This window comes from Mustela erminea, chromosome 2 (assembly GCF_009829155.1).
Source record: "Mustela erminea isolate mMusErm1 chromosome 2, mMusErm1.Pri, whole genome shotgun sequence".
Classification (NCBI taxonomy): domain Eukaryota; kingdom Metazoa; phylum Chordata; class Mammalia; order Carnivora; family Mustelidae; genus Mustela; species Mustela erminea.
Genome location: NC_045615.1, coordinates 140610184 through 140637374, shown reverse-complemented (window position 1 = coordinate 140637374; position 27191 = coordinate 140610184). Strand labels below are relative to the sequence as shown.

The 27191-nt window shown below is 50.9% G+C and overlaps 1 protein-coding gene across 5 annotated transcripts in view; it reads right to left on the bottom strand.

Moving 5' to 3' along the window:
• PDGFRA (platelet derived growth factor receptor alpha) overlaps nt 1–26840 on the bottom strand; it is a 45103-nt gene extending 18263 nt beyond the window's left edge. The window contains exons 1-11 of one of the 5 annotated variants that reach the window (XM_032334299.1): nt 26818–26840; nt 14156–14216; nt 12056–12373; nt 8985–9245; nt 7694–7824; nt 6300–6471; nt 6019–6208; nt 3177–3292; nt 2081–2207; nt 837–1030; nt 19–113 (exon numbers count right to left, since the gene is read on the bottom strand). In XM_032334299.1, coding sequence (XP_032190190.1) covers nt 19–113; nt 837–1030; nt 2081–2207; nt 3177–3292; nt 6019–6208; nt 6300–6471; nt 7694–7824; nt 8985–9245; nt 12056–12373; nt 14156–14207 — 1656 coding nt within the window. In that variant the 5' untranslated portion in view covers nt 14208–14216; nt 26818–26840. Of the gene's footprint in view, nt 1–18; nt 114–836; nt 1031–2080; nt 2208–3176; nt 3293–6018; nt 6209–6299; nt 6472–7693; nt 7825–8984; nt 9246–12055; nt 12374–14155; nt 14217–19288; nt 19492–20380; nt 20514–22056; nt 22157–23258; nt 23484–26817 lie in introns of those variants that run through there. The other 4 variants (XM_032334296.1, XM_032334300.1, XM_032334297.1 and 1 more) reach the window with 4 other exon arrangements.
• Nucleotides 26841–27191: the final 351 nt, after the last annotated feature.

Sequence of the window (27191 nt, the reverse complement as noted above, 5' to 3'; positions counted from 1 at the left end):
TTGGAGAAAAATACCTACCTGTTTCCAAATGACAACCAGGACAATGAGTGAGACGATCACAATCACCAGCAGCACGAGGACCGCAGCGGCCACAGTGAGCTCGGATCGCAGTGCTGAAGGAGAAAGGCTGCGTGAGGTAGAAATTTCCACAAACACGCAGGAGGGCGGGAAGGTGATGTGGTTGTGTGTGGGTCGGAAACCTCTCCCTTCTGGGGGAGAAGCACCAAGGCTGCCTGGCTCATTTTAAGGATGGGTGATACCGCCTCTCAATCATCTAACATGATCTAACACTACCCAGATCTTCCCTTAGAAGAGAGGGAACAAAATTCCATCAGGGAAAAATAGCACTTGTTCCAAAGGTGCCACAACGTTAAACTTCTAGACAGAAGGTGGGCTGGAATGTAAAGACTGATAAATGGGACTGAAAGCCATGTAGGTTCGGTTTATTTTGAAAGGCTGCATTTTGTTTATATTATACTTTGGGCTTCGTTGATTTATTATTATTATTATTTTAAGAATGCAACCTGTCTCGACAGTTCCAAGGAGCAACAAGGCAGAAGATCCTCCTTCCCCATCATCCATCCCCGCACTCAGACTACAGAGACCGACCAGCTACCCTGCTAGACAGGCAGAATGCCTCGGATGCCTCCTCCAGATGCAGTTTGGGGTCAGAATCCGAAAGAAAGGGTTCCCTCATGGAAGCCCAGAGAAAGCCCTTTAAAAGCATTCAGAGCTGAATTTCTGCCTTGGGACCTTCATTCCTTTCAGACCCCATCTGGGATTCAAGGTTCTGCCTGCGTGAGAAAGGGCTTGGGTGTTGACTAAGAGCAACTCACTGGGAGCCACCAGCTTCAGCTCTCGGCTCTCAGCCCCAAGGGGGTTCTTGGCCAGACATCGGACAGCGATGGTCTCCTCCACTCTGGTGAATGTCACTCGTCCCTCTACAGTACTCCTGTCTCGGGGGTGGACCTCCGTGATGATGTTTGAGATATTGCTGGCCAAAATCGCCCATGAAGTTTCATTATTACACCTGGGGAGAAAAAGACATTCATTTAAAACCAGTTATCAGGATAATGGAGGTGAGCAAAGCAGAGAGAATCATCGACGGTGGCAGCCATTCTGACCTCGCCTGCATCTGCGGTTGCTACAAGTAGACTTTATTTTATGTGCATATTAACATGGAACTCATTTGCAAAGACCCAACAGAGGATAACCTATATGCGGATAATTCAAAGTTAACTGCTGATGAAGCAGGCAAAGTAGAAGTTAGTTCCATCAAATGTAACTACCAATTCCAAGCCTTGAACCCATGAGCCAATGGATCAGATCTACTTCAAGAATGTTTAACTATTCCAACTGCCCAGCCACTGTAAACGCCTGGCTCCCTCTTCTTCTCCCCACCTACACTGTCTCAGTAGGGTTGGAGTGATCCACTGGCTGAGTTATGAGACCTAGATTCCAGCCCCAGTCAAGATCCCAGTCCTGTCATTCTGCCCTAAGGGGGAGGTCTAGGACTCTCAGCCCCCAAGAGAAACAATCGAGGCTCCCAAACGTGGTCACCATGGGCACATTGCTCCAAGGCCCATCAGAAAAGGTGGACAGATGGTGGGTCAAAGAGGAACTGGTGAGTTAACTCCGTCCAGACAGCAGGTAGGCAAAGGGGGCAGTCACCGTGCACAAGACTGTCACTTCTGTTCACACGCCAGTCTAGCTACCAAATAAAGCTCACCCTGTAAGACCTAGAAGGTGAAGTGGGCCAGGTAGTAAAAATCCTCTCTTGGAGCTGTGGTCCTTTAAATTCATCTTCTTTTCTGATGAGGCACCCTTAGAGAAATCTGGTACGAGTTTGGAACCTCCTCCTTACAGTACTCATGACCACACAGGTGCACGGGCACGCATACCATCCACGCAGGCACGCCAGGCCTATGCTTAAGATCCTAGCCTGGAATTTATGGGACTTTGGCCCAGGAAGAATCACAAAAGAAGGGAAAGCCAAAGAAAGAAAATGCATCTCAAGTTCTTTGAATCAAGGAAGAAACATTCTGACCACCAATGAGAAAGAAACCTCTAGTTTCCGTACTTCTTAATATCCTTGCAAACCATCCACTCGATGTCAGGAAGTGGCGTCCCTTCAGCGGTGCATCTCACGGTCTGGCCCCCCGTAGTGCCATGGTGGTCGTCGACCAAGTCCAGAATGGAAGAGGGAACTGCCAAGAGGGGAAGGGCCATCAGAATCGAATGGTCTGGGTCCCGGAGCTCCTGTGAGCCCCAGTTTCATAATTCGTCTCCTCCCCACCCCCCCGCATTCGAAACTGTCAAGCGAGTAACCCCCAAGAAGGGGCTGAAAGCAGTTGCAGGCTCCACTCTGCATAGACCCACTTGGTTAAGAGCATTTTCACAGTTGCAGTGTTTAGGGATTTGTGTCCTGTGGTGTTCTAAATCTGGAGTGAGGAAAGCAAAGGCCCCTGTGGCTATTTGGCTTGAAAAGCAAGGAGGTTCTTAAAGCTGTCTTGGGGCTTGGGGTTTAACTAATGGATTCAGCCAGGGTATATAATGTAAAGCAGCATTTACCAAAGTGCATCTGTAGAATGTGACTAGCTCTTAAAGATTTTTTTTTTTAAATCCTTGCTCAAATAAATTAGAAATATGCTAGCATTTGTATCATAGGTTTACTGGGAGGGTTAAGGGAGCCTGTAAGAAGTCCTGGGCACATGGCAGGTATCCAGCGAACAAGGGCTGGACGTGAACATGGAGAGACTGAGGCACGCCCTCCTGGTAAGTAAGGGCCACTGCGCCGTGGATGCCAGTGAGGGGAGCTAAGCAAAAAGGCTAAAACTCTCCAGAACCACCTGAGGTCATCTGGACCAAAACCATCACTTTCCTCTTCCAAGAACTGGAGGAGCCAGACTGAGAAGCAGGTGGTGTTGTAAGCTAGGAATTCCCCCAGACTGTTACAGAGCAGCCCGGAACTTCCCAGAACTGTGTGAATTCGTAAGGCCAACAAAGCTCTCCCTGACAGGTGACGTCTACACCCACTGCATTTCCCATGAAGTGCTGTTTTTCTCTTCACCCGCTGGGAGGAAAATGCCAGGCTCTCCTTGGCCGTGGGGGGGAGGGGGGGCGCACTCATTCACACAGTCACTGGGCTACCATTAGCTTCATACTGCCTGACGCACCTTGAGTTAAGAGTTCAAAAGTATAGCTCTTCACATCGTCTTCGTTTTGAACGACAATTGTGTAATGACCACTGTCTTCCTCCTTAGCACGGATCAGCTTTAATTTGCTCCGATATCTGAAATGACAAGGACTCTGTGTCAGCAAGTCGGAGCCAAACAGATGCCAACTGTTCCAACAGTTACCATGTTCACGTTCAAGTCTGATTTTGTAAAAAGTAAAAACATACTCTTTTTTTTAGTCTGCATCATCACTTTTCTGGGATTTTCGGTGCCCTTTCTACACAGTGAAGGTCTGACTTACAGACACTTAATTCTCAAACGAAGACCATGTATCTTGATGAGCAACAGCTTATGTGGCTAGAACAGCAATCGGTTCTGTTAAGGCCTGACTTCTGAACAAAACAGACACATCCCAACTTTCCTTTTAAAAAAAAAACAAACAAAACAAAAACTTGATTTTTACCTTTTTAAAAATACCTGCTTCCCCTAATTATCCATCATTGAGGTGGTACAGCCAAACAATGGGGGCATTCTTGAAGAAAGAATGCTGACACAGTCTGCACACTGTCATGGAGAGATCTCCAGGACTTAACCTTCCTACTTGCTGGTATTTGCTTAAAGAAAACTCTAGAAGGTTTCAGAAGAATCTAATGAAACTAATAAAGGTTATTTCCCTCAGCTAGGGGAGGCAGAGAGACCAGGGCACATGGCGGCAGCAATGGAGCAAGGCTTCTTCCAATGCAACTTCTTTATGCTTCAATACCGATAAAGCAAAATATTGCATTGCCTATTAGAAGAAATTAGAAAAATCTATTTCTTCATACTTTATTAAAGGGAAGTTTCCCCTGAAGATTTCTTCCATGTATTATAAATGACATCTGGCTCTGTGTGTTTGTGTGGGTTCATCAATAAAGTATTTGCCCATTTGATTGCCCTTCTTTTTGAAGCCTCACAAGAGCGCCGCGGAGGCTTAGCAGGTTAAGTGTCTGCCTTCAACTCAGGTCATGATCTCCGAGTCCTGGGATCGAGCCTCGCACTGGGCTCCCTGCTCAGTGAGGAGCCTGCTTCTCCCGCTTCAACTCCCCCTGCTTGTGCTCTCTTGCTATGTCAAATAAAAATATCAATCTTTAAAATAAATGAATCTTTAAATAAACGAGTAAGTAAAACACCACAGTGCTGAAAAGCAACGGGATGGATGGGAAAAGCTCTGGTCACCAAGTGAGAAGAGCTGGGGCATCATGAAATCCTCCACGCCTCGGCGTCCTTACGTGTAGTGTGGGATAACTATCATGTGCTACAGTACAGTGTCCTTTCCAGAATGAATTCAATGAAATTATACGTGTGGAAGGATTTTGAAGCCCCAAAGTTATGCTGTAAACATAGTCTTCTAGCCCAAGATGCCAGGCACCAACACCGTTAATGGGAGCACAGGGGGCTGCTTTGTCCACCGGGGACCATGCGGGACGTGCTCCAGACCAGAACTTTCTGAGCGAGTCCCCGTAGGCACTCCTAGCTAGTCGTCACCACATGATCCTCTGTCATTCACTGTCTCCACTGGCTCAGCCAAGGAAACTGGCAGATCCACTAGTCCAAAGCTCCGGGGAAGCCATATCCCCCATTCAGTGCATTCATCCTTATGGTCCCTGGCCCACCATGGGAACTAGGCAAATCTGTGCTACGCGCTCTTGGATCACTTTCACAGGCAGCTTTCCCACACCTTTCCACTGGCGAGCTTTGTCTGGTCGTGACTCTCACTCTGGCCTGCGGAGAGCATGCCTACAAGCATCCCAAGGGTTAGCTGTACCAGGACTACCCTGCTCCTCTCTGACCTCACAGCCCTAGGTCAAGTTTGGCCCTGCCCATGTCTTTGCACACCTTCCCCTTGTGTCATCAGAAAAGCCCTCCAGATTCAGCACTCGACACTCTTAACATCACTGTACTCCAGAGGCTATAAAACTGTTTGCTCAGATACTACTTCTCAGTGACACATGGGATTTATCTCACAAAGAAGCAAGCAAGTCCCAAGGTGAAGTGAACCGAGGAGAGAGGGTCTGCCCTTCTTCCCTGAGGGCCAGAAAGAGAGGACTGACATGCGCCTCTCTGGCATGGTTTCTGATGACGGCACGGGGTCAGAAAACCTGGTGCAGGATGTGCCTTCTGCTCTGGGATTCCAATCAGAATTTAAAAACTGCAAGAGACGTCAAGACGTCAAGACATCAAGATGTCATCTGGTCTAATTCCCTGCCTTGAAGGACATAGATACTCTTAACCTTACTTTATAGACATGGAGACTGAGGCCAAGGTAACTTACTCCACCCCTACGTAAGAGATGGGGGCCGGAGACTGTCTCCTCGGGGAGTGAGAATCCATTTGCTCTAAACCAGGTCTAAGCAGCCACTACTCCTATCTCCAGCCGAAGCCTCCTTTGGGCAAATGTGTTTCTGATGAAACTAGCGATGTTTTGTTTCATGTAGGTTTAGGTGATGAATGGCCTCATCATACGTCATCTCCTTGCCATACAGATGGTGGATGTCATCAAGTATCTTCAGCTCAAGTGGGTCCCACTTGACTTCCTTCCTCCATCCTGTCCTGGATGCAGGAAATGGTCTTTCACTGGGAACACAGCTCTTTAGTTCCTTCTTCTCATTTTATTGTTAAATATTTATCAACAGTATCAGCCCAGGGCAATGGTTATCATGAAAGGCACCTGATTTCAAGTATCTCCCAGGTCAGACTGCTCATTTTCTAGATCCATCCATGTGTCACAGACCTGCATAAACCTCCGTCTATCCCGAGAGAAACAGTAAAAAGAAATGCATACGTGGGAAGGGTGTTTCTTTACCTGATTTCCTGAATCTTTTCTATGTCCGTGGTGATCTCTGTGAGATTTTCAATCAGAGTCAGATTGTCCTTCAGCCAGGATATCTTGGGAGGGGGGTAGGCCTGCACATCCACCACGAAATGTTTGACTTCATGTAGGTCGACAGCTTCCAACGGGCTGAAGTTGGGTTTGATTTCAATGAACCCTTTCTCTGTAGGGGGAAGAGTTTCCATTAAGTAACGATTACCAGAGTGGATCGCGAGCAGCAGGGACGACTGACATTTCAGAAAGCAGAAATGTACCATGGACAGAAATGGTGACTTTCTTCATCTCTTTGACCTCCCTGGTGGCCTGGCGGGCAGCACATTCGTAATCTCCACTATCTTTCACCGTGGCCTCGGGGACCGTCAGCGTATACACCAATTTGATGGACGGGACCTTGATTTCCTCCAGCATGGTGATGCCTTTGCCTTTCTACAGCAGGAGAGGAGGAAAACCAACTTTCAAAAACTAGCTCTGAAGAGTGAACCCTCATGTACGCTGCAGCCCATGGGTGGGGATGAGGAGCCAATGTAGGTTCCTAGATTGTAATGTCCTCCCCCCACCAACCCCACGGGGCTGTCGATAACAACGGGGAGCTGTGCATGCACTGGACAGAGGCTAATGGGAAATCTCTGTACCGACCACTCAATTTTACTACTCAGCTCTAAAAAAATAAAGTCTAATTAAAAAAAAATGTTCTTAGACTATCTCCTTAGAAAATTGAATTTTAAAAGGACATTAAATGACATAGTAAGGTGTCTGTGCTATGCTGTTAAAGGAAAAAGGATACGACAAAGTACTATTTAAAGCCTAATACCTGGTAATGATTACGTTTATTCTGTATACCAAGTACCGAAAGGACTCATCTTCCTAAAATATTAATGGTTATGTCCTGGGAAGTGCCTTCTCCTCTGTTTCTCTCAATTTTATAACATTATGACAATAAACCTGAATTGTTTTTATTACCTGATGAAAACTTTTGTTTTATAAAATTGATACTTATGTGTTTTGGGGCCAAAATGCAGGTACTGTGGTTTGGGGGGAAAATGTCTATTTTCAGTAAGTGAGCAGAATGTTTATGCTTTAAGGATTAAGGCCAATCAAGTATGAACAGTGAGACCAAACTTCCTCATAGCCAGGGAAGATGTATGCGTATCAGACTATGAATGTCTCTTCAATGCATGAGGTCCTAAGGTTGAATGTGAAAATGCCCAACTTCCAACTGATGCCCCAGAGAGAGAGGAGGAGGGGAAGCCAAAGCAGAGGAGAAAGAAATGGGTAAAAGGAGAGAAGCTATCAAATGCCAAAAATCGAACAGGGAGCAGAAATGTACAAATCAGGAGGGAAAGGGAATTAGACAGACAGACAGACAGACAGACAAAAACCATGTAGATAGAACCTTCCTATATCTTTCTGACTTGTGGGGAAGAAAAAGGCTCAGCGTACACCTTTATAGATTCTGCAGGTCTGCTGCAGCTAGCGTCTCCACCTCTCCCACTGCCCAAAGAGCCATTAAGTGATCTAGTAGAACAGGCTCACTGCAGAGATGGGAAGCTGAGTTCTTGAGAAGCCTGGGATCCTGCGCCACCAGTGACAGGTGTTCCAGGCCTGCTGGGCTCTTCTCCATGCCACCAAGAGCCCTACAGGTACCTACCACTTCTCCGGGGTACGTCCACTGAAGGTCGACCACCTCGTTGTTAAAGACAGCACAGGTGACCACAATCGTCTCCCCTGACTTATACACAGTTTTAAGAGCTTCCATTTCTAGATCAAGTTCTGATGTTGCTATTTAAAAGAAGAACAGACACAAGGACCTCAATACCCGTAATATAGTTAAGAACCATTTTAAGGTTTGGGTTTGCTTTCCTTTTTAAAACCCTGAAAAATATTTTTTTAAGCTTTTTGTGTGTTTGTTTTGGGGGAGGGGGCAAAGGAAGAGCGAGATCTTAAGCCCTGATGCGGGGTTCAGTCTCACAACCCCAAGAATATGACTCTGACTCCAAGGCAAAGGCAGATACTTAAACTGAGCCACCAAGCTGCCCATAAAAAAATAGTTTTCAAACCACTGTGATCAAGACAAGATATTTAAAGTCTCAGAAGCTTTAATTTTGTGCAGACATATGTAATTTGGCACAGTTATAAAATAGCACCCACACACACACACACACACATAAATACCTACACACGCAACAGTAACAATACTAAACCTAAATTCCAATGGAACAGAGCACCCCATCCCTGAGCATCTGAGTTGAGGATGGCTTTCCTCTTCTGCAACCAGCTTTATGGATGTATTTATTCATTTAATCAACCAGCCTTGACCAGCACTGATCTGGGCACTCTGCTCCTCCCCTACCCCCTCTCTCTCCCCGACCTGCTACTCAGCTATTCTCAGTTCTTTTCTAGAACCAAGCACAGCGCTGGCATAAAAAGGACCTTACCCAGCGTTCAGTAGCATTTGCTAACCCCAGACTTCTGACCCTGAACACACATTCTTCCTTCCCATTCACATGAACCACTCACATCAAAGGGAGGGCTACAGCAACAAGCTTCGCTCAGAATCAGAATCTTAAGTTATTGAAGTTAATCGAGGCATCTACCCCCCACAGGTGTGTGTTTGTATTTAGCGCCTCTGTAGTCAGGAATGTGGGTACAACAGTAAGAGGCTTATGCGAGAAAAGAATTCCTCACAGTATTTTGAAGTCAACTGATGAAATAGGAAATCTTACTGGGATAAAGTAGCATTTGCCGTTAGTAATGCTAAGCTTAGTATTACTTCAGACACAGATGGCAGCCTAACATTTTATGGCAAAGGTGGGGTGCGAAATCCCCCAAGATTTAGGGTCTCCATTACTAGGGACTATGATTTTTTTAAAATCCCATCCATATACATTGAATTATTCTTTTTTTAACTTTTATGTAAAGGAGAGAGAAGATTCAAGTACCTTTTAGAGCATAAACATTAAATGGAATGGTCTGGAACTTCTTCCCCCTAACGGTAGCTTCACAGATATAGGGCCCGACGCTGAATGTCCCATTGAAGCCCTGTCTGCTGTCATAGGAGGCGTGCACCACCCCGTCACTGCTTATCAAGGTGACCGGAGTCTCGGGGTCAGTCGTGCGACAAGGTATGATGGCAGAATCATCCTCCTCCACGATGACTAAATAATCGGTCATTCCCAAAGGTACAAAGGCTACATCTGGGTCTGTGGTTTGGCGAAGAGAGAAAAACACGTTAGGCATTAACCACCTTTACCTACTATGCTCAGAAAAATTATCTCACTGGCATGAAATCGCATTAGGTATGAGTGATACCTTCACCTATATCCAGAATGTTCACAATGATATTAACCATCCTAAGAGCTAGAAGGCTGTTTTGTATGAACAAAATATAAAATATAGTATGAACAACAAAATAAAACAAAGTATGAACCCCACCAATATACCTGTACCCTAGTGGTGAAAAAAAAAAAAAAAAAAGGCTGGTGATGACTATAAATTAGCTAGGAGTTGGAATCAAAATTTAGGCACTACTGAAAAAATGATAAATCACCAAGTCTATTCGAAACAAGAGAAAATATTCCTAATTTCAAAAATTCCTATTGCCTATAGTCAGTATCACTGAAAAGTAGTACAGAGGATCTATTAAAAAATAATCTGTCAAGTAATAAACAGAATTTACAGTTCCACAGCCTGAGAATTTTATTTCCAAAAGAAAACCAGCTATGTAAGCTACTACAGTAAGGAGTTCTAAGGGTGTCAAACGTTGGGTTCTGAAGGGCCCCTTACTCTCCACCGGTACAGATAAGAAGATCTCTAACTGACAGCAGTTCAGAGCCTACTTGGATGACGTTTGTGCTGAGGGGAAGGGAGGAACAAGAATTTTTTTTGGACAATCTTAAGAGATCAAAACAAACAAAAGATCAAAACACCATATGCCTTTAACAAGCCCATATTCCATTCTCTTCAAAGCAGGAGGCATTTATGTGTGAACAAAGCTGGGGTGACATTCTAAATGCCTACCCTTCTTAAAACAAAACCTTTTATTTTTAGGAAGGAGGGTCCAGACAGTTAAGAGTGTCATGAAAAGAGGGTCTAGATCCCATGGGCCGCCCACAGTTACAGAGGACAAGAAGAGCAGCCGATTTGGGGGCTGGGGGGAACTTACAAGGAAAAGGCAGAAAGATAGGAAGATATACTTCAGAGACCCCCTTACCTCACCTCTGCCAAAACAGGATGGCAAGAGTTATCAACAGTTTGTATATCTGTCTGCTTTAAGCCAAGTAATCCAACTATAGCCTCTTTTAATTTAAGTACGAAGACTGCTGTTACCTGAGTTCATGTTCAGAGTTCCACATCCCTGAACTCCGTTCGTCAAGATTTCAGCAAAGCTACAAATTCATCTCAGGTTAAAATATACAGTTTGATATTTCTAACACAACAGCCAAGGCTTCCTTTAAAAATGCAAGTCAATGGGACGCCTGGGTGGCTCAGTTGGTTGGACGACTGCCTTCGGCTCAGGTCATGATCCCGGAGTCCCGGGATCGAGTCCCGCATCAGGCTCCCAGCTCCATGGGGAGTCTGCTTCGCTCTCTGACCTTCTCCTCACTCATGCTCTCTCTCATTGTCTCTCTCTCAAATAAATAAATAAAATCTTTAAAAAAAAAAATAAATAAAAATGCAAGTCATCCCTATCATTATGCACTATCTATGTGATGTTTGAATAACATCATGGCCCTCCTTTAAACAACTGTCCTTGGTAGAAGCCAATATACACAGATAGAGATGAATACAGAGATGGATCCAGACAGAGATGGATACAGATAGAGACAGATACAGATACAGACAGAGACAGATACAGACAGAGACGGATACAGATAGAGACAGATACAGAGACAGATACAGACAGAGATGGATACAGATAGAGACAGATACAGACAGAGATGGACAAGACATAGATAGAGATAGAGATGGATACAGACAGAGATGGTATAGACTCAGAGACACAGAGAGACAGAGAGGCACAAAGGAACATCGAAGACACAAGACACAGATACAGATGGGGATTTCGATCACTGCAAGGAGGGCATGGGGAATACTAGCTGGGTGGCAAACCAAATGAATCTCAAGCTCATGGCTAAGCCTGGCTGATTAACGGGTCGACTGGGAGAAGCACCACACTGTCCTCCACTCTAAGGGCAGGCTCTGAAACCCATCACACCCCAAGGCCATGCCATTCGGAGGGGCCACTAGCCAAGGGCTGTGGGGCACTGGGGTTCCTCAGCCTCTTAGACTTTCTCAACACAGAGTTCTAGGACTCATCTACTCTACCTTCCTTCCTTCTCTCCTCCATTTAAGGTCACACAGACAACATAGGTAGACAGCCCTTCCAGGCAGGCTCTGTGGGATCCTTCACAGGCTGCCCCCTCCTCAATCCCTAGTGTGCTTCATCCCATTTTAACTCCTGTCTTGGCACCTGCTTCTCACCGGTCAGAGACAGCATCATCAGTATCAATCTGCCCCGAATTTTAATCAAAAGGAGAAACTCCCCCTAATTAATCAAAAATATGTATTTCATTCCATCTGAAAAAAAATGGCCTGGTTATTGAGAAGCTAGTAAAAGAAACGATAAGCAGCTCCAAGACAGGATCTACCTACTTGCTTTTCGTGTCCCCAACACTTCTGCCCTGACACACAATAAATAAACCAACACACTTGTCAAACTTGGCTGAACCGAAACGAGGTCATTTCAGATTTTTTGCAGAACGTGAATAAAACATGCTATGGCACAAATGATTTCTAAAACTTCACGCGGTTTCCAAACGTCCCCCACAAATATTTCTTGATAATGGTCTCCCAAGCGACCTTGGTTTAATGTGCGTTCTCTCGTACTTTCCAAGTTTTCTCCCTTACACATTTATGATGTTCCTATTTCTCCAGACGCTAACCGGGCTGGCGGGGCGGGGGGACCACGAGCGGGGTTCGGGGGGAGGAGGGGGCCCCCCGCACAGCTCACCTGGCACATAGATGTAGATGTGTCTGCCTTCGAGCTCCATTTCCTCCGTCTGCGTGTGGTTGTAATAGCAAGTGTACAGGCCCGTGTGCGCCGCGGACGCATTGACCACTTCCAGCACAGTCACAAAGAGGCCACTGTTGTTCTCCTCATTTCTGATTTCCACATTGGGGTTCTCTTCTTCAGACATGGGGTACTGCCAGCTCACTTCACTCTCCCCAAAGCATCTCAGAGAAAAGGACGAATTCAGCTGCACGACCTTTTCATTTTCATTTGGAAGGATCGAGGGTAATGAAAGCTGGCAGAGGATTAGGCTGGGCCCTGTAAAAGGAAACGGGCTCTGAATAGGCGCCGCCAGAAAGGACCGTCTCACCCAGGGAACTGACAGCGGCAACAGCCGCGGCTTACGGGAACAATGACCGTTTCTGCGCAAAAATCCGTTAGCCTGGATGCCCATGAAAGGCCCCCCATTCTAACAGCCGCCGCATCTGCTGAGAGCAGCAAATGCTCCAAAGGCCTCAGAAGCCTCACCCCACCCGGGGATTCACCCCAGCGAACAGTCAGATGGCAGAGAGGACGCCTGATTCCCATTCCGTGTTTCAGACTCCCATGTGTGACCATAAAATATCCCAAGAGGGCGGAGACGCGAGCACATGTGGCTCCTTCAGTGTCCACAGGCCCTGCAGGCGCTCCCCTTCGTATGCAATGGGGTGAGGACAGGGCCAGGGAGGCTGCACAAGGCACAAAGCAGGTTTGTGCTCAAGAACTAGAATCTTCCATTCTGCACGACACTCGGGCATGCCTTCTCGCTAATGGCCTCCCAGAAACCCAAGCAGGAGGATAGAGATTTTTTTTTTTTAAGATTTTATTTATTTATTTGAGAGAGAGACAGTGAGAGAGAGCATGAGCGAGGAGAAGGTCAGAGAGAGAAGCAGACTCCCCGTGGAGCTGGGAGCCCAATGTGGGACTCAATCCAGGGACTCCAGGATTATGACCTGAGCCGAAGGCAGGCGCCTGAGCCGCCCAGGCGTCCCGGATGATAGAGATTTTAATTTTAACTTAGTTTTATTTATAAGTAGGCTCTGCACCCAACGCAGGGCTTGAACTCATGACCCTGAGATGAAGCGTGGCCCGCTCTATCTACTGACTGAGCCAACCTGAGAGCTCCCGGATTTTAACATTTTTAAGGGAGAATATTTAAAGTCCAAGAGTTAAAACTCAAAGTTCATCTTAGAGCCTAAAACTTTAGTCCCGCTTCCCCTATAAAACAGAAGAGATATTTTGACTTCATTATTAATCAGTGGTCTATGACCTTCTTTGGAGCCCAACCCAACTGCACTATGCGCCCACGGTGACTTGTAGCTCCAGGCTGAAGTCACGAGTACCTCTGGTCACCCACTCCTGCAGGCGGGGTATCCTTGGTGGAATTTGGAACTACCGAGCCCCTGACCTTGCTTCCTGCTAACATGCCCATATAGGTAAGCCCTACAGACACGAACAGACTTAACTCCTCCCGCCAGAAAAACACTGGGCTCACAGTGAACATCTGTGATGTACAAACATCTGGATGCACACTAAAAAGTGCTAGTAAATGTTCCCACAAATGGTCCCAATAATATCCTCCTGGTAGAAAATGTCAGTAAGATTTTCCCAAGAGTCAAATATTCTACCAATCAGATTCCAAGGGGAAAGGCGGCTCCAAGATTTTTCCAGCAATCTAAGCATGTTCCACTTAAAGACAGGTATGATTCCCTGGACATGAATTATTTCCTTCAAACATTCGTAAGTCTCCGGAAACCCATGTCCCAGGGAAAAAGCATGGTGGGCAAAATTTAGGCTATTATTCCTACCACGTTTCCATGCCAGGATTATACGTGTATTAGAATTACCACTGGTGAGCATTCCTTAACTGGAGTTAACACGATACAGCAAAGGGATCTGAAGGTCTGTGGTCATTCTACATTAACTTCTCATCATTTTAGACTTCCCTCCCCGCTTTTGGACTGTGTTTGCTGAGCACTGGGAACACACTCCCAGAGCACAGAACTTAGAAGGCAAGGCTTCCCCCAGAACAAGGAAATCAGAGAGTACTGGGATCCTTACCTGGCAGGAGACAGCCTAAGATCAGCAGGGCCACAAGGGAGGTCCCCATCATTCCAGAAAACTGGAAAATCAAACGTCAAACAGAAGCAGCGTTAGCCAATAAAACCACCAGTGAGCCTCGTTCTTTTTGTGCTTTGCAATATGGAAAACGTTAACAGCATCATGTTAGTCGAAAATACCTCGCCTTAAGATTCATGGTTAAAGCCGTTAAGATACCTAAAAAAGAATCCCACGGCCCAAAGGGACCCCAGGATCATGACAGGAGCCATCTGAAGCTGAAACCCTTTTGGATCGCACACAGCTTCCAAATTCCAGAAAAGTCTGGCTTTTATGGTCTCAGAATGCATCCAAGTGTATAGAAGATCTGTTCCTTCTAACCCACTGAAATGAAGATTGTGAAAGCACACGTTATTTACTCAACTTCCATTAATGGAGCTGTTTTCGCTCCAAATAGGTTGTCAATGGCATGTTTTGCTACAGAGAGTACATGGTGAAGTCCACATCCTCCACAACCTTTGCAAAAAAAAAGATGCTTTGGCTACAGCAAGTTGTTTTTTGTTTTTTTTTTTTTTAATCGAGGAGCCTTTCTGATGTCATGTTTTTTAAAGTCAAAACCCATGTCAATTGAAGGACGTCCCTCTGCCGTGCAGAGGTGTGGATGGGGTGGGGCGGGGGGAGGAGCAGTGGGGATGCAAGCCTTAGGATATCCCACCAAAAAAAATCACCTAAGTCTTAGCCTGGGATGTCCTGGGTCCCTGCCTTGCTCAAAACCCCAAAGCATGCAATGGAAGGCCTTCATGGGATTTCATTTGTTCCACGACTAGCTTTGGAAACTAAGATGTGTTCATGATTCCTGAGTCAACTGGCCTAAAACAGACAAACCAAGGAAACACAACAACAACAAAAAGCTCCATGTATGCTTGTGGTTAGCCCCTCATTGTGCATTTTTGCTTTCAGATGGCCCAATATGCACAACCCAGATTTCTGCTACATCAAATTCTACCGTGAAAATGCAGGAGGAAGACAGAGTGAAAGGCAGAATGCTGGCAGGGGGCGGGGAGGGGAGGCTTGGACAGGAAACACATGCTAAATCTGTACGCCATGTCTATTAATAATAACCCTGAGACATACTTGATTTTAATTAAAAGTGCCAGCTGAGGCTCAGAGAAGTTTAGCAAGTCACCCCAAGTCACACAGTGAGCGCTAAAGCCAGAATTCTAACACGAAGTCTGTGTGATGCAAAAGCCTTGCTCTCTCCAATTCACCATATGGTCTCCCTCAAGGGAAGGTCAGTGCTTCAGCCTTGTGTGTCTCCTCCTCCCTCTCCCAGCACTATTTCCTCATGCAAATTGGGGCCCTGCTTCCCTTCTCTGCTCACCCTAGTGAGAGAAATACAATTGCAGTGCTTGAACCCAAATGCAATTTGCACAATGCTGGCTCGCTGATGGCTTCTGAGGCTCCTGGCATGTACCCGGGAGCTTGAGGGGGGCAGGGGTTGCAGGGTTTCCTCACTGCTGTGGTGACGGGCACAGCAGGTCCCCGAGCCAGGCCAGCCAGCCTGATTTACCACAATTAGCAGTAACGGCCTGTGTGTTTGTACATATAAATATCAGCCTCCCACTGATAATCCACTTAGCCAACTTCAAAGGAGCCCTCCAGAGCCAGCTTGATGTCTTGGGTTTTATCACATTTATATCCTGTATTTCTGGAGCAGGACTTGCCAATGGTGCATCTTTAAAGCATTCCCGAGCTTAGGAGAAGGGCTCTGAGGAGCGTTTTGCCCTGGGCCAGCCCCACCAGCTTTCCTTCTGTGCCTACAGATACAGCAACTCTGCTGCCAGGGAGGAATCTTTAGTGACAAGCTACGTGGGCAATGAGAGCGAGACCAGAGAGCCAATGATAACGATCCCAACACTGAGAATCAACATGTATTTGCCGAAGACTTCCAACTCCCTTCTCTGATAAGAGTAGTTCCCTGGCTAAAAACCCAGGCATATTTGGGAAGTTTCGCGTCATTACTCATATGCAACTCAAGACAATTTCATCGTGAGTAACTGCAGCATTTGCCCTACAGGGAGGCAATGGAAAACAACAGGAGAGGATGGCCTCCTTGCCTACTGGGCACATAGCAAGGATCTCGAAGAGTCTGGCTCGTTATTTCTGGGGCTTGTCCACCCAGGGGGTAAACGCTAACCCGTCATCAGTAGACCCCACCCACCCACCCATCCTGGAGCATATCCAATAGTCAGATGCGCAAACACAAGTAACTGTACAGATTCAGAGAAAGGAGTCAGCAAGAACAAACCACTTTGCAAGGAGAGCAGCGGACTTCATCCAAATCTGTTTTGTTAAAAAATCATAATCGTATCTTCTCATGCCAGCTACAAGTTGGTTTCAGGCTTCATCCTCTAGAACCACAACGCAGAAATCATGGCCAAGAGTTAAGAGAAACAAACAGGGAAAAGAGATGCGTGCCACGTTCTCGCTCAGGCCAAGGGACCCGTGGTTCCTCCATGGCATTCCCTGGTCTTTCTCATTCCTTGTCTCCGAAGTACGATGGAAACCGCTTTGGACTAGGTTCATCCTATATCGATGCTTACTTAGTTCATCTCTCTGAACCTCTGGCTCTTCTTCTATTACAGGGAATGTTAACACCTAACTTGCTGGCTTGCCTTGCCACATTTAAGACTAAGTTACAGTTTAGTCAAGTGCGCTTTGAAAACTGCAGCCATTGGTTTTTATATCGACCTAAGAATCCTGCAGACTCCGAAGATGTTTTATGAAGATTTATTATTTACTTGAAAGAGCTGAGAAAGAGCATGAGTGGGAGGAGCAGAGGGAGAGGGAAAGAGAGAGAATCCCAGCAGACTCTGTGCTCAGCACGGAGCTGACACAGGGCTGGATCTCACAAACCCGAGACCATGACCTGAGCTGAAATCAAGAGTCAGTGGGACACTCAACCGACAGTGCCACCCAGGTGACCCTCTGCCCAAATGTCTGAGATGAAAAGAACGTCAGAATAACTCCTTGAACTTCTACTTATTGAGAAAGTCAGACCCAGAGGCCTTTGAACTTGCCCTTCATCGCCTGCATACTGAAGACGAGGATCTAAACTCAGCTTAGATGAAGGCCTGCTGCTGGACGATCAAGGCAGGCTGTTTTAATTCGAACCAGCACACATGATCACATTAGAAAAAGAAATCTGTTTGCACCCACTGTCCTTAAGGGGCTTCCACCCCCCTGTTCTGCAAACACAAGTGAAGAGCCTTGGAAGGCAACTCAATAACCAAAAGACAACATGCTAAACTAGAGAGTAAACAGAGCTTGGGCACTATTTCGAGAAGTGAGAGCAGGCTGGCCTTCTCAGAAATCCAGAAAGCTAGCCTCCAGATCGCCTTCGGCTCAACGCACCCCGCCGCAGAGCCGCTGAATCTTGAATTTCACCCCACCCTGGCATGATTAAAGGCCACAGGAGACTCTCTCACGGTCCCCAAAGCCACTGACAACCTCAAGATTCAGATTTCCGAGGCTCGGTTAATTTCAGCTCTAAGTTAATTCTAACTGTGAAAATTACATATCCCACTTTATCCCTGCGACGAACGTTCTAGCCCATCTCGTAGCTCTAGCCCCAGCAATCCAAAATGCGGGTCGACCCCGGTGGCAACTTCACGGGAGGGTGTGTTTACCGGGATCCGCACCCCACCAGATGGCGTTTTGCCGTTCTGATCTCCCTGCGTGCGTTCCATCAGACGTTCCAGGGATGGGTGGTGGCTGGAGTATTATTTCACACGGGAGCATTTTATGGGACAATCGGAGCCCGTAAACCTTTCTGCTCTTCTGCACCAGATACTTAGCCACCAGCCACCAACTGAAAGGAGACTTCCTCTTCATTGTCGCCAAACTGGTGTGACTCAGTGAGACAAACAAAGCTGGGTGTAGTCGCTTACGGTGCACCTGAACCCAAGATCACCAAGCTCCTGACTCCAGCGCCGCACTCATTAAGGGATATGCAAATACCCACGCAGCTTCTGGACAGATCTGCTCTGAGAGTCAGACGTGGTATGGCTGCAGCTTGCTCACTACACAAATGTAAAGAACAAACTAAGGCAAAAACTACACAAAAGCCCACAAAACAAACGCGATCAGCCCCGTGATTTCTGCAGCTTTGCAGTAAGAAACGCGTCGTCACCTCCCACCTGGTTACCAGGCAGGGAATGCATCTTCCTCAAGCCACAACTTGATTAGAATCTCCGCGAAGCCCATTCCCAGAGGGTCGTTGCAGTTCTCAAGTATAGCCAGCAGATGACAGTGTTGGTCCAAGGACGCACGTCCCAGACTCCGTGGAGACAAACACACACACCGCTGGAAGTTCTGTGCTAAAATGTCCCAAATCTTAACTTCCAATCTCTTCCCTTCTCCCATCGTACTTTAGGTGTCACGGTGACCTCAGTCCAGAGCCCAGAGAATGGAAGCAGGAAGAGGCAAACTGTTGCCGAAAATGCTCCACTGTCCTCGGAGCCCTGGGAGAATTTGGGGAGGCGGGGACAGGCACCACCAGCACCGTCGCTGCGAGCGAGCCGGCTAGGGCCGCGGGGCCTCGGGAGCCCGGAAGACGGCGCTGCCACGCCGGGCCGCACAAGTTCCGAGGGTTCGGCAGGAAAAGCCCCTCGAGAAGAGATCGGGGGATCCGGGGCTTTGTTTCCCCCACGCTCTCGCCACCCCGGGGATGGCGCACACCCGCAGGAGAGAAACGACCTGGCCCGCGCCGGGTGGCCGACTGCGACGCCACGACCCTGGCCAGGCAACCCATCAGTTCTCAGGCCACTGTCACCCATCGCAAAAAAACCAAAACCCGCCCGGCGGGGGCCGCGACGGTCGCGCAGCCGAGAACCGCGGGCGGACTGGAAACGACTGTTCCCGTGGCTCAACAGCGTAGGGTCGCAAAACAGCCAAGGACCGCCCGCGCCGGAGACCCTGTGAGGGTCTCTGAAATCCTCGGCCACCCCCAAAAGCACCCGGGACCTCATCCCCTGCGCCCTCCTCCGCTGGTCCCACACTCAATCACGACGACGCCCCCAGCGAATCCCCAAACCCTGCACGCCGCCCCCCGAGCTCCTCCCGACCCACACGCACCGTGCCTGCAGGCGTCTGTCCGAGGCCCTGGGGCCGCGGCGAAGCTGAAAGGGTCGGTCCGCCCGGGGCCCTCGAGCCCAGCGCCGCGCTCTGACGGGTCCGCCTCGCCGAGCGCCAGAGGCAGGAGGAGAACCGGGCGCGCGCTCTGGACGGCCACTAGAGGGCGCAGCGGCCCCGCGAATCTTCCCGGGCCCCGCCGGCCGCTCCGGCTCCCGGTCCGGGTCCGGGTCCGGGTCCGGGTCCGGGTCCCCGACAGCGCCTCCCGGCCCGGCGGCCCGACCACCTTCGCCGGGGAAGTTCCGCACAGTCCCGCCTCCGGCCCCGCTGCTGCACACGAACCCGCGCCGGCCGCTTCCCTTCCCGCCGCCCCCACTCTCTCGGCCGCTGTCACTCCGGGGCCGGTGGTGACGACCGCCCGCTCGGCCGGAGCTGAACGTCCCGACCGGCCGCACTCCCGGCCTCAGAGCGGCGGAGGCCGCGGCGCTCGGAGCACGACGCTGGGCGTTTGCATTGTTTTCGGCGGAGACCTGAGAGGGGGCCGGGAGGGGTGGGAGGGAGAGCGGCCGGGGTTTAGGGTTACAGCCGCGCGCCAGCGCCTCCTATGGGCCCGAGAGCCACACGGTCGCGGGCAGCCGCTGGCAGAGGCGGCCGCGGAGCGCTGAGACTGCGACCCCTCCTCGTCTTTAAAGAACCGAACCTTCCCCCCTGCCACACACACCTCCCATGGTCGCTTCTGTCCCCGCTGCCCAGTGCACTCTCGCGCCCGCGCGCGCCCCTCGCTTCCCTCTCTCCGGGAAGGGGAGGACTGCCGTTGGCTGGGAGTGGAGCGCCCCAAACCCGAGGTCCTGTGTAGCTACTCCAACCTATTTTCCAACAGATTCCCGACTCTCTGTTCCGCTTTAAACAAAAGGAAACGCCGCAGAGCCACTTCACCATTAGACATGCAGCGGCAGAGCCCGACCAGGGCGCAGCAGAGAAAAGCAATTTGCCCGGAGCATGCATCCCGCGCGGGACCTACCCCCTCGCACCCCGACGGCTGAGGCTGCTCGAGGGCCCCTCGAACCAAGACTCAAGGAACGCTGAGAGCCGCACCTTTCCGTCACCGACCAGGTTTTAGCTTCTCCCCCGGAACTGCCACTCGTCCATCAGCAACACGCACCCTGTCGCAGCTCCCGGAGGCCAGAGGGAGTCCACCCGCTGGAGTCTGCACGAAGGCGCTGGCCACCACGTCTGCAGGACGCGTCCAGGCGCTGCGCGCCGCCCACGGCCGGTCCCCAGGAGGCACAAAACGGGCCCGCCTCGGCGCCAGACGAGTTTGCAGCTGGAAAGCCCGGCCCGTTGCCCCTCCCCCTGCACCCCTCCCCAGTCCGCGCCCCAGGAAGAAAGCGACCTGGGGCCGGGAGCCGAGGTTCTGCTTCGAGTTGCTCTCGGTCCACTTAACAACTGGTGCAAGGCCCGAGGGTCAGCTACCCACTCCTTCCCGGCCCCTCCCCCACCCCCAGCCCCACCCCCCACCCTCCACCCTCCACTCCCGCTGTGGGGACTCACCCAAGCTACAACTGGGGTCAAACCAAAAACACCACTGTGTAAGAGGCTCGAAGCGGGGACTGACCAGGGTGTCAAAACGGGGATGGACGGGCCTCGCCTGTCGGGGAGCGGAGGAAGGGCCCCTTTATCATAGGAGAGTGTAAAGAGGGAAACCAAGAAAGAGGAAACCAAAAGGAAAAGAAAACTGGGAAGGAATGCAAAGCAGAAGCGCCAGGGTTCGAGTGGGTCAGAAGCGGGTGAAGGGTGGGCGATGTTAAAGCCGAAGCCACCAGGGCTGCGGCTGAGGAGGCAAGCCCGGAGTGACTCTCCCGGCCCTCCAGCAGCCCGGACGCTCGCTGGGTTGAGGGGTGCTAGTCCCGTGAGCTGTGCGCCTGACTGTCCTGCCCGTGTGCTCTGGATATCTCCCTGCCCTAAAAAGCTGCCTAGTTCTGGTCGCGAGCGACTGCGGCGAGACGAGGCGGCCCAAAACGTTGAGCAATTCGGCTGCGGAGCCAAAAATCCATTTCCCACACAGCGCAGCCCGCGGCTTTTCCAGGCAGCTGGGCCGGGCTCGGGGCAGTCCGGACCTGATAAAGGCCATCCACACTCCCTCTCGAGCCCGGGTTTGCCTCTCACCCTGGCAGATGGGGTGAGTGGCAAGTTCTTCCAAGCACTCGTTCTGCAATCCTGAGGTCTTAGCAGGGCTAGGGGAAGCAGAGAGAGGGACGGGCGCTCCGGCTGCTGGCAAGACGCACAGCCAACAGACAGACGGCCCAGCACTTCTTCCCGTCGGAGACGTTTGGCCAGGACACTGGCAGCACTGGCAACACCTGGCCAGGCGGCCCGGTTCCTGGCCCCCGGGGCAGTCGTACTCGGGCCCCTCTGGCTCTGAGCTGGCTGCGACCCTTTCCGAACAGAACCTCTGATCCCAGTTGTTTCCGAGCCAAACCGACGCCGCCCGTTTCCCCGGCACAACCGGGAGAAGTTAATATCACAAGTAAAAACCGACTTCCATGAGGACGGACGGAAGAGGAAGGAGGGGTGCGAGGAGAGGGCTCCGAAGCAGGCAAGGGGGCCGGAGCAAAGAGTGAAATCGGGGCACTGGAGAGGCTGAAGCAGCGCAGGGCGAGTGCAGGCGGCGAGTGCCACGCGAGGAAAGGGACACGCAAGGGGGGCGGGTCTTGAACTCAGGTGCCCGGAGGAAGGTGACGAGGCCAGTTCGCCTACCATCTTTCTCTTACCTGGGAAACAAGTTTTCCCGTTCCGAGTCGTCCCTAACTTCCCCTAAGAAAAGTTCTGCACTTTTCTGGCGATCCTCCTCCTTTCCTTCCTGTGACCGACCGGGACTGGGCAGCAGAAGCAGCCCGGGCTTTGCAAATAAAAAAAATTAAAAAAAAAAAAAAAAGATTCCACCGAGGAAAGGGGACGCGCAGAGACGAGTGGGGGTGGGGACCACAGCGCACAATGAGGGCCCCTTGGAGCGCAGTACGAAATTCCTCAAACCCACTTGCTGGAATGCGAGGCGACGACGACTTCTTCACTCGGGGCCAAATGTGTTTGTCATTACTCCAGACCGCCTGCCCGCCCGCGCCGCCTGCGCCCCCGCACTCGGGCGCGCAAACCCAGCGCACTGCGGGACTGGCGCCCGCTCTCCCTCACACTTCACTGATCCCGCAAACGGCTGGGGAGTCCCCCCCAAACGCTCGCCCCCGTCCGCGCCCCCTCTGCTCGTCTTGCAGCCGCCCGGGTTGTGCTGTGTCTGGCCCCGGCTCGCACCCGGCGCTCTGCGCCGTCCAGTAATTACGCGCCCTCGGCCGGCGCCATGTGCCCCCGGCTGGCATCTGAGGTCCAGCCCTCTCCAGCCGAGCCCTTCACGCCTCCCCTCGTTGCAACCCCCTTCCGCGCCCCACTCGGCGCTCCTCTCCCTCCGCCTCCCCCAGCCTCCAGCCGCGCTCCACACCACCCGCCGCAGCGCTGTCCCGCCAAACCGCGGGCGAGGAATGAAAATACTCATTAAAAACCTGTCGCCTTCCAGGACCTACTGCCAAGAAGAGGGCAAACACCTCTGCCCCCACTCCCAGCATTACTTGGTGCTCGTCCCAGTATACGCGAATACCACCCCCAACCCCAAAAGAAACCTCAAAAATGTAAGCCTAAACAATTTCGTTGGGAGGCTATAGAGTTGTTAGAAAAACACTGCTTTTAAAAATAGGTCTGGAAAATGTGTTTTTTTTTTTTTAATCCCTAGACTTTCTAGCTCTCGGTAATCTTTCCTCCAAGTGAAGTTTATTAAACATAAATGACTCTCGGGACACATAGCTGGAATTCAACTTTTTTTTCCTCATCGCCCAGAGTTTGAGTCAAGTTTCTTCTCTTCGAGCCCAAAGGGCCTGATAAGGAACTTCTCTTACAGACAAAAATCATTTTTTTTCTCCTTTCTTACCTTCTCCTCCTATGTCAATTCGTAATGAAAATCCTACATATGGAGTTGAAAGTGTCCACGGTTTCCAGTCCTCTCCTGAAGTCCCCTCCTCTGTTTTTCTCCCTCTAGCTCCAACTGTAATGGGCTCAAAAACCGCGTTTTGTAATTGATTCAATGTTATAGTCCATCCTTCTAAAACTAATCATTTGCTCTAAGTAAATAGCTGTCAGGAAATGAAGCGCCCCCCCCCCTTGGCCTCTTCAAAATAAAAGTTTCTCTCGAACTCCGTGCGCTCTGAATCTCCACGCAGCCAGATCGCGCCTTCGCTTTTTGCTCTTACGCAATCAGGGGGTCCAGTCCCAACCCCCAGACTTCGACAACAACTGGGGGGCGGGGAGCAGACCAGATGGGGTGGGGGTGGTGGAAGGGGGAGGTGTTGATGTTCTGCCGGGAAAGAGGTTCGTGAAAATACAAACTGCCCATCATTTCCAGCATGAGTTCGCCTCCTGATTTAGGGGGTTATTTTCCTACGCTGCTATATTGTTCTGCATGCTCTTTGAGAGAAAGAAAAAGAACTTGTGAAATTTCATTTAATGCCCAGGAATAGTATACATCTGGAGTCGAGAACATCCCTTCTGTAGAAATGCTTAGCCCAGCTAGACGGGGCTGCCCGGAGAGGTCTCCAACCGGTTGCGTCTTTACAACTTGGGGTCTTTTAGGGAAAGTGCGGGGTAGTTGCTAATCCCTTAATGTGATTAGGCAAACTCTTGAGTCCCATATGAAGATGATGGTCTTTGTTTTTGGTTTTGTTTTGTTTTGCTTTGAAAACGGGTTTGAAACAAGGTACAAAGAACTGAGGGTCTTTGGCGTAGGTTTGGAACGTTCTCCAACAGAATGACCTTTACTCCCTCGGAGCCACTTATCTTGTCGAGTCTTTGTTTTCGGGGTAATCTGGGCGAGGTTGCCCTGGCTTCTATCACTCACACAAAAAGGCTCAGGGTTGGGCGTTTGAGGAATCGTCCACAACAAATCTGCCACCTCCTCGTTCAGGGGAGGTTCGCTTCCCCGTGCTCCCTCCCGCCGCAAGGGACGGACTTTACCGATGCCCTAGGGTTGAGCGGAGCCCCAAATCCTATCCCCAAGCTCCAGGCAAGAGACTGTACAAGCAGAAAACGATTCTGCTCACGAAGGAAAGGGGGCGCTCACGCTCCAGGAACCAGACCAGGCGCAGTTGGGCTTCCAAGGGACGGAGGGGGAGGGGAGCGCATTCACCTTCCCCGCCTTCTCTAATTTTGAGTTCTCCTGTTGGATGAAGGGGTCATTTTTTTACCTCCATCCCCCCCCCCCCCCCCCACACACACACACACAGTCTCAGAAGGGTTTCGACGTCCGGGTTGAGCCTGGAACGTCGGACAGTCATCAACCTCCTTCCTCAGGAGGGTGGACAAGAAGAGCCGGCAGGAGAGGGTCACAGAAAGGTGTGGGGTCCTGTGCTGCTCTGGGATGGGTTCCTGGGGTGTCAGGCTCGGGAAGACGCCTGGGGCTGGGCTAGGGGCCCCATTCCCCCCAGCTCTTCTGCGCGCCCGCCTCTCGTGCATCTTCAGTTCGGGTGACTGCATTGCTCACTATTACTTCCACATGTTCCTTCAGGAAATCATTGAAGGCAAATATATGAACAGCCCCTTGTTCGGAATGCTAACAGAATACCGTAATGTTTGTAGATAATGAACCGGGAGGCATGACCCTCCTCCCCACCCCCCAAAAAAATTATAGTGCGGAATAATAGGAAAAGGTGGGTGCTGGCTTTCAGGCTATTAATAAAAACAATTTGAGATCTAAGTTTTTGTATCAAATACCCTAAACTAAAAAGTAGGAAGCAAGGTAGGGAGCCTACCCAGGAAGGCCTGCTTTGCTCTGGGAAACTGCTTGCCCGGTCGCGCCGGGGTCTCCCGAACCCTGGGCTCCCAGCCCACAAACGGTAACTTCACAGTTCATTTCAGAGATGCTTAAAGGGGGCCCGAAAAGCAGGCTGGGCGGGGACGTCTTCGGGTAGTAACTCCTCGCCGAGTTTGAAGCATGGAGAATGGATGAGCCAGCGAGCACCCAGTTGTCCTTCTGGTAGTAATTACCTGCCTAATTTGAATGATGCCTTTGTTATGATCATTAACAAACATTTGCTAAAGGTTTCCATGTGTGACATTCCAGAAGGTTTAAAGGACTGGGATGCTGACTCCCGGGATAGCGCACCGGTGGGGGGTGGCGCAGGGAAGCAAATGGTTGGGGGGCGGGGGGAGGGGATTTCGGCGAGTCTGGGCCGAGCGAAGCTGGAGAGAGGTCAACATCTGCGTCCCCGGCAAAAGCAAAATAAACCCGGTGGCCGGGAGCAACTTCGGGCCTGCAGGCCCTCGAAAAGAGGCAGTTCGTGCCTTAAAACCAGCCCGGCCCCTGCCGCCACCACCCACCCGCGCCTCCCACGGCTCAAAGGCGGGTTTGAATCTGGCCGTTCTCCCTGCGCCGCGGGTCCGAGCCTTCGCGACAGGACTGGTCTGCCGCGTAGTCAGCCCGGGAGGCGGCGGGGCGGGGGGGGAGAATGGAAGCGGGGGAGGCGAGCCGCTCTCTTCCCGTGTTGTTCTAAGATCTTTCCAGATTGCTCCCTGGGCGCCCGGGGTCCTGGGTGGTCCTGGAGCGGCCGCGGGCAAGAGGTGCCGCGGGCCAAGGCGGACTGCGAGGTCCTTTCTCCTGTCCCCGGGCTCCGGCCCCTGGCACCGCAGGGGACCAGGCCACCCGGTGCGCGCCGAGGGGTGACTTTCGCCGACGTGGGCAGCTGTGCGCAGGTCCCAGCCCAAACCGGGTTTTTATTTTTAACCTCTTGTGTTTTTTTCCCTTGAGGAATCATCACGAGGTTAAAAAGGAGTCTTCTCTCACCAAACCGCGAGTCGGGGGGTTGGGGGGGGGGCGCTGCGGCCCTCTGGGAAGGAGGCTTCACTCCAGAGTGGAGCTGGGCCGAGAAGTTGGGGAAAGTCGCAGGGCGCACGGCCGTTCTCGCGTGGCCTCGCTCGTCCAGGCCCCGAGGCGACACGACATTGGGTCAAGGGTAGCAAAGAGATGTGTAGAGCCAACCATCAGAAAGAGGGCCTGACGAACTCCGCACAACCAAAACAAAATGGTCCCTGAAAGCAAAACAAAATCTCCCCCGCCCCGCTCCCGGGCTCGGGCCTGCGGCCCCCCAACTCCTCCGTAACCCCGGCCGCAGCCCTGGGCGGCGCACCTTTGGCTCTCGTGGGCGTTCCCCGCTGAGCTGGGGTTTTGTTTCTTCTCCCTACTCCCCTGCTCTACGGCTCCACCCCCAATTCTGGCTTCCTTCGAGAATTCAGAAGGTCCTTTTGCTTTACAAGACTTGGGTTGTAGCCGTTCTCCAAACCGTTCGTTGTGCAAATCACAGTTTAAAAAACTTGTGATTCCCCCCTCCCCAAAATGAGATTGATGGAATGGGCCGCATTTCTAGGTTCGCAATTTGAAAATGCAAACCGCCAAAACGGCGCTAACCACCCCTTCCTCCCTCCACCCCTTCGCTACTTGCCTGCGCCTGGAAGAGCCGCCTCCCTGGGCCCCGCAAAGGGACCTTCCTCGGGAAGGCTCCGACGAGGCGTGTGGATGTGGCGCACAGATGTGGGGTCCCCGCGGGGAGAGGGAGGGAGGGCGGCGAGGACCCCGCCCTTGCCTCCTGGGTCTGTCCTGGCCGGCGGAGGCTTGGAAGCTTGCTCTGAGCCTCTTTGCATGCTCAGTATGCAGAGAGGCTCAACTTTTGAACAAGAGGAAGAGCTCTCCAGGAGGGTCCAGACCAGCATGTGTAACTTGGGGGTTGGAGTTGTCTGTCCAGCACCCCCCCCCCCCCGCACATCTCCTCTCCTTGGCAGTTACTGTTTGGCTAAAGGTGCAGCGTCTCTTCTGGGT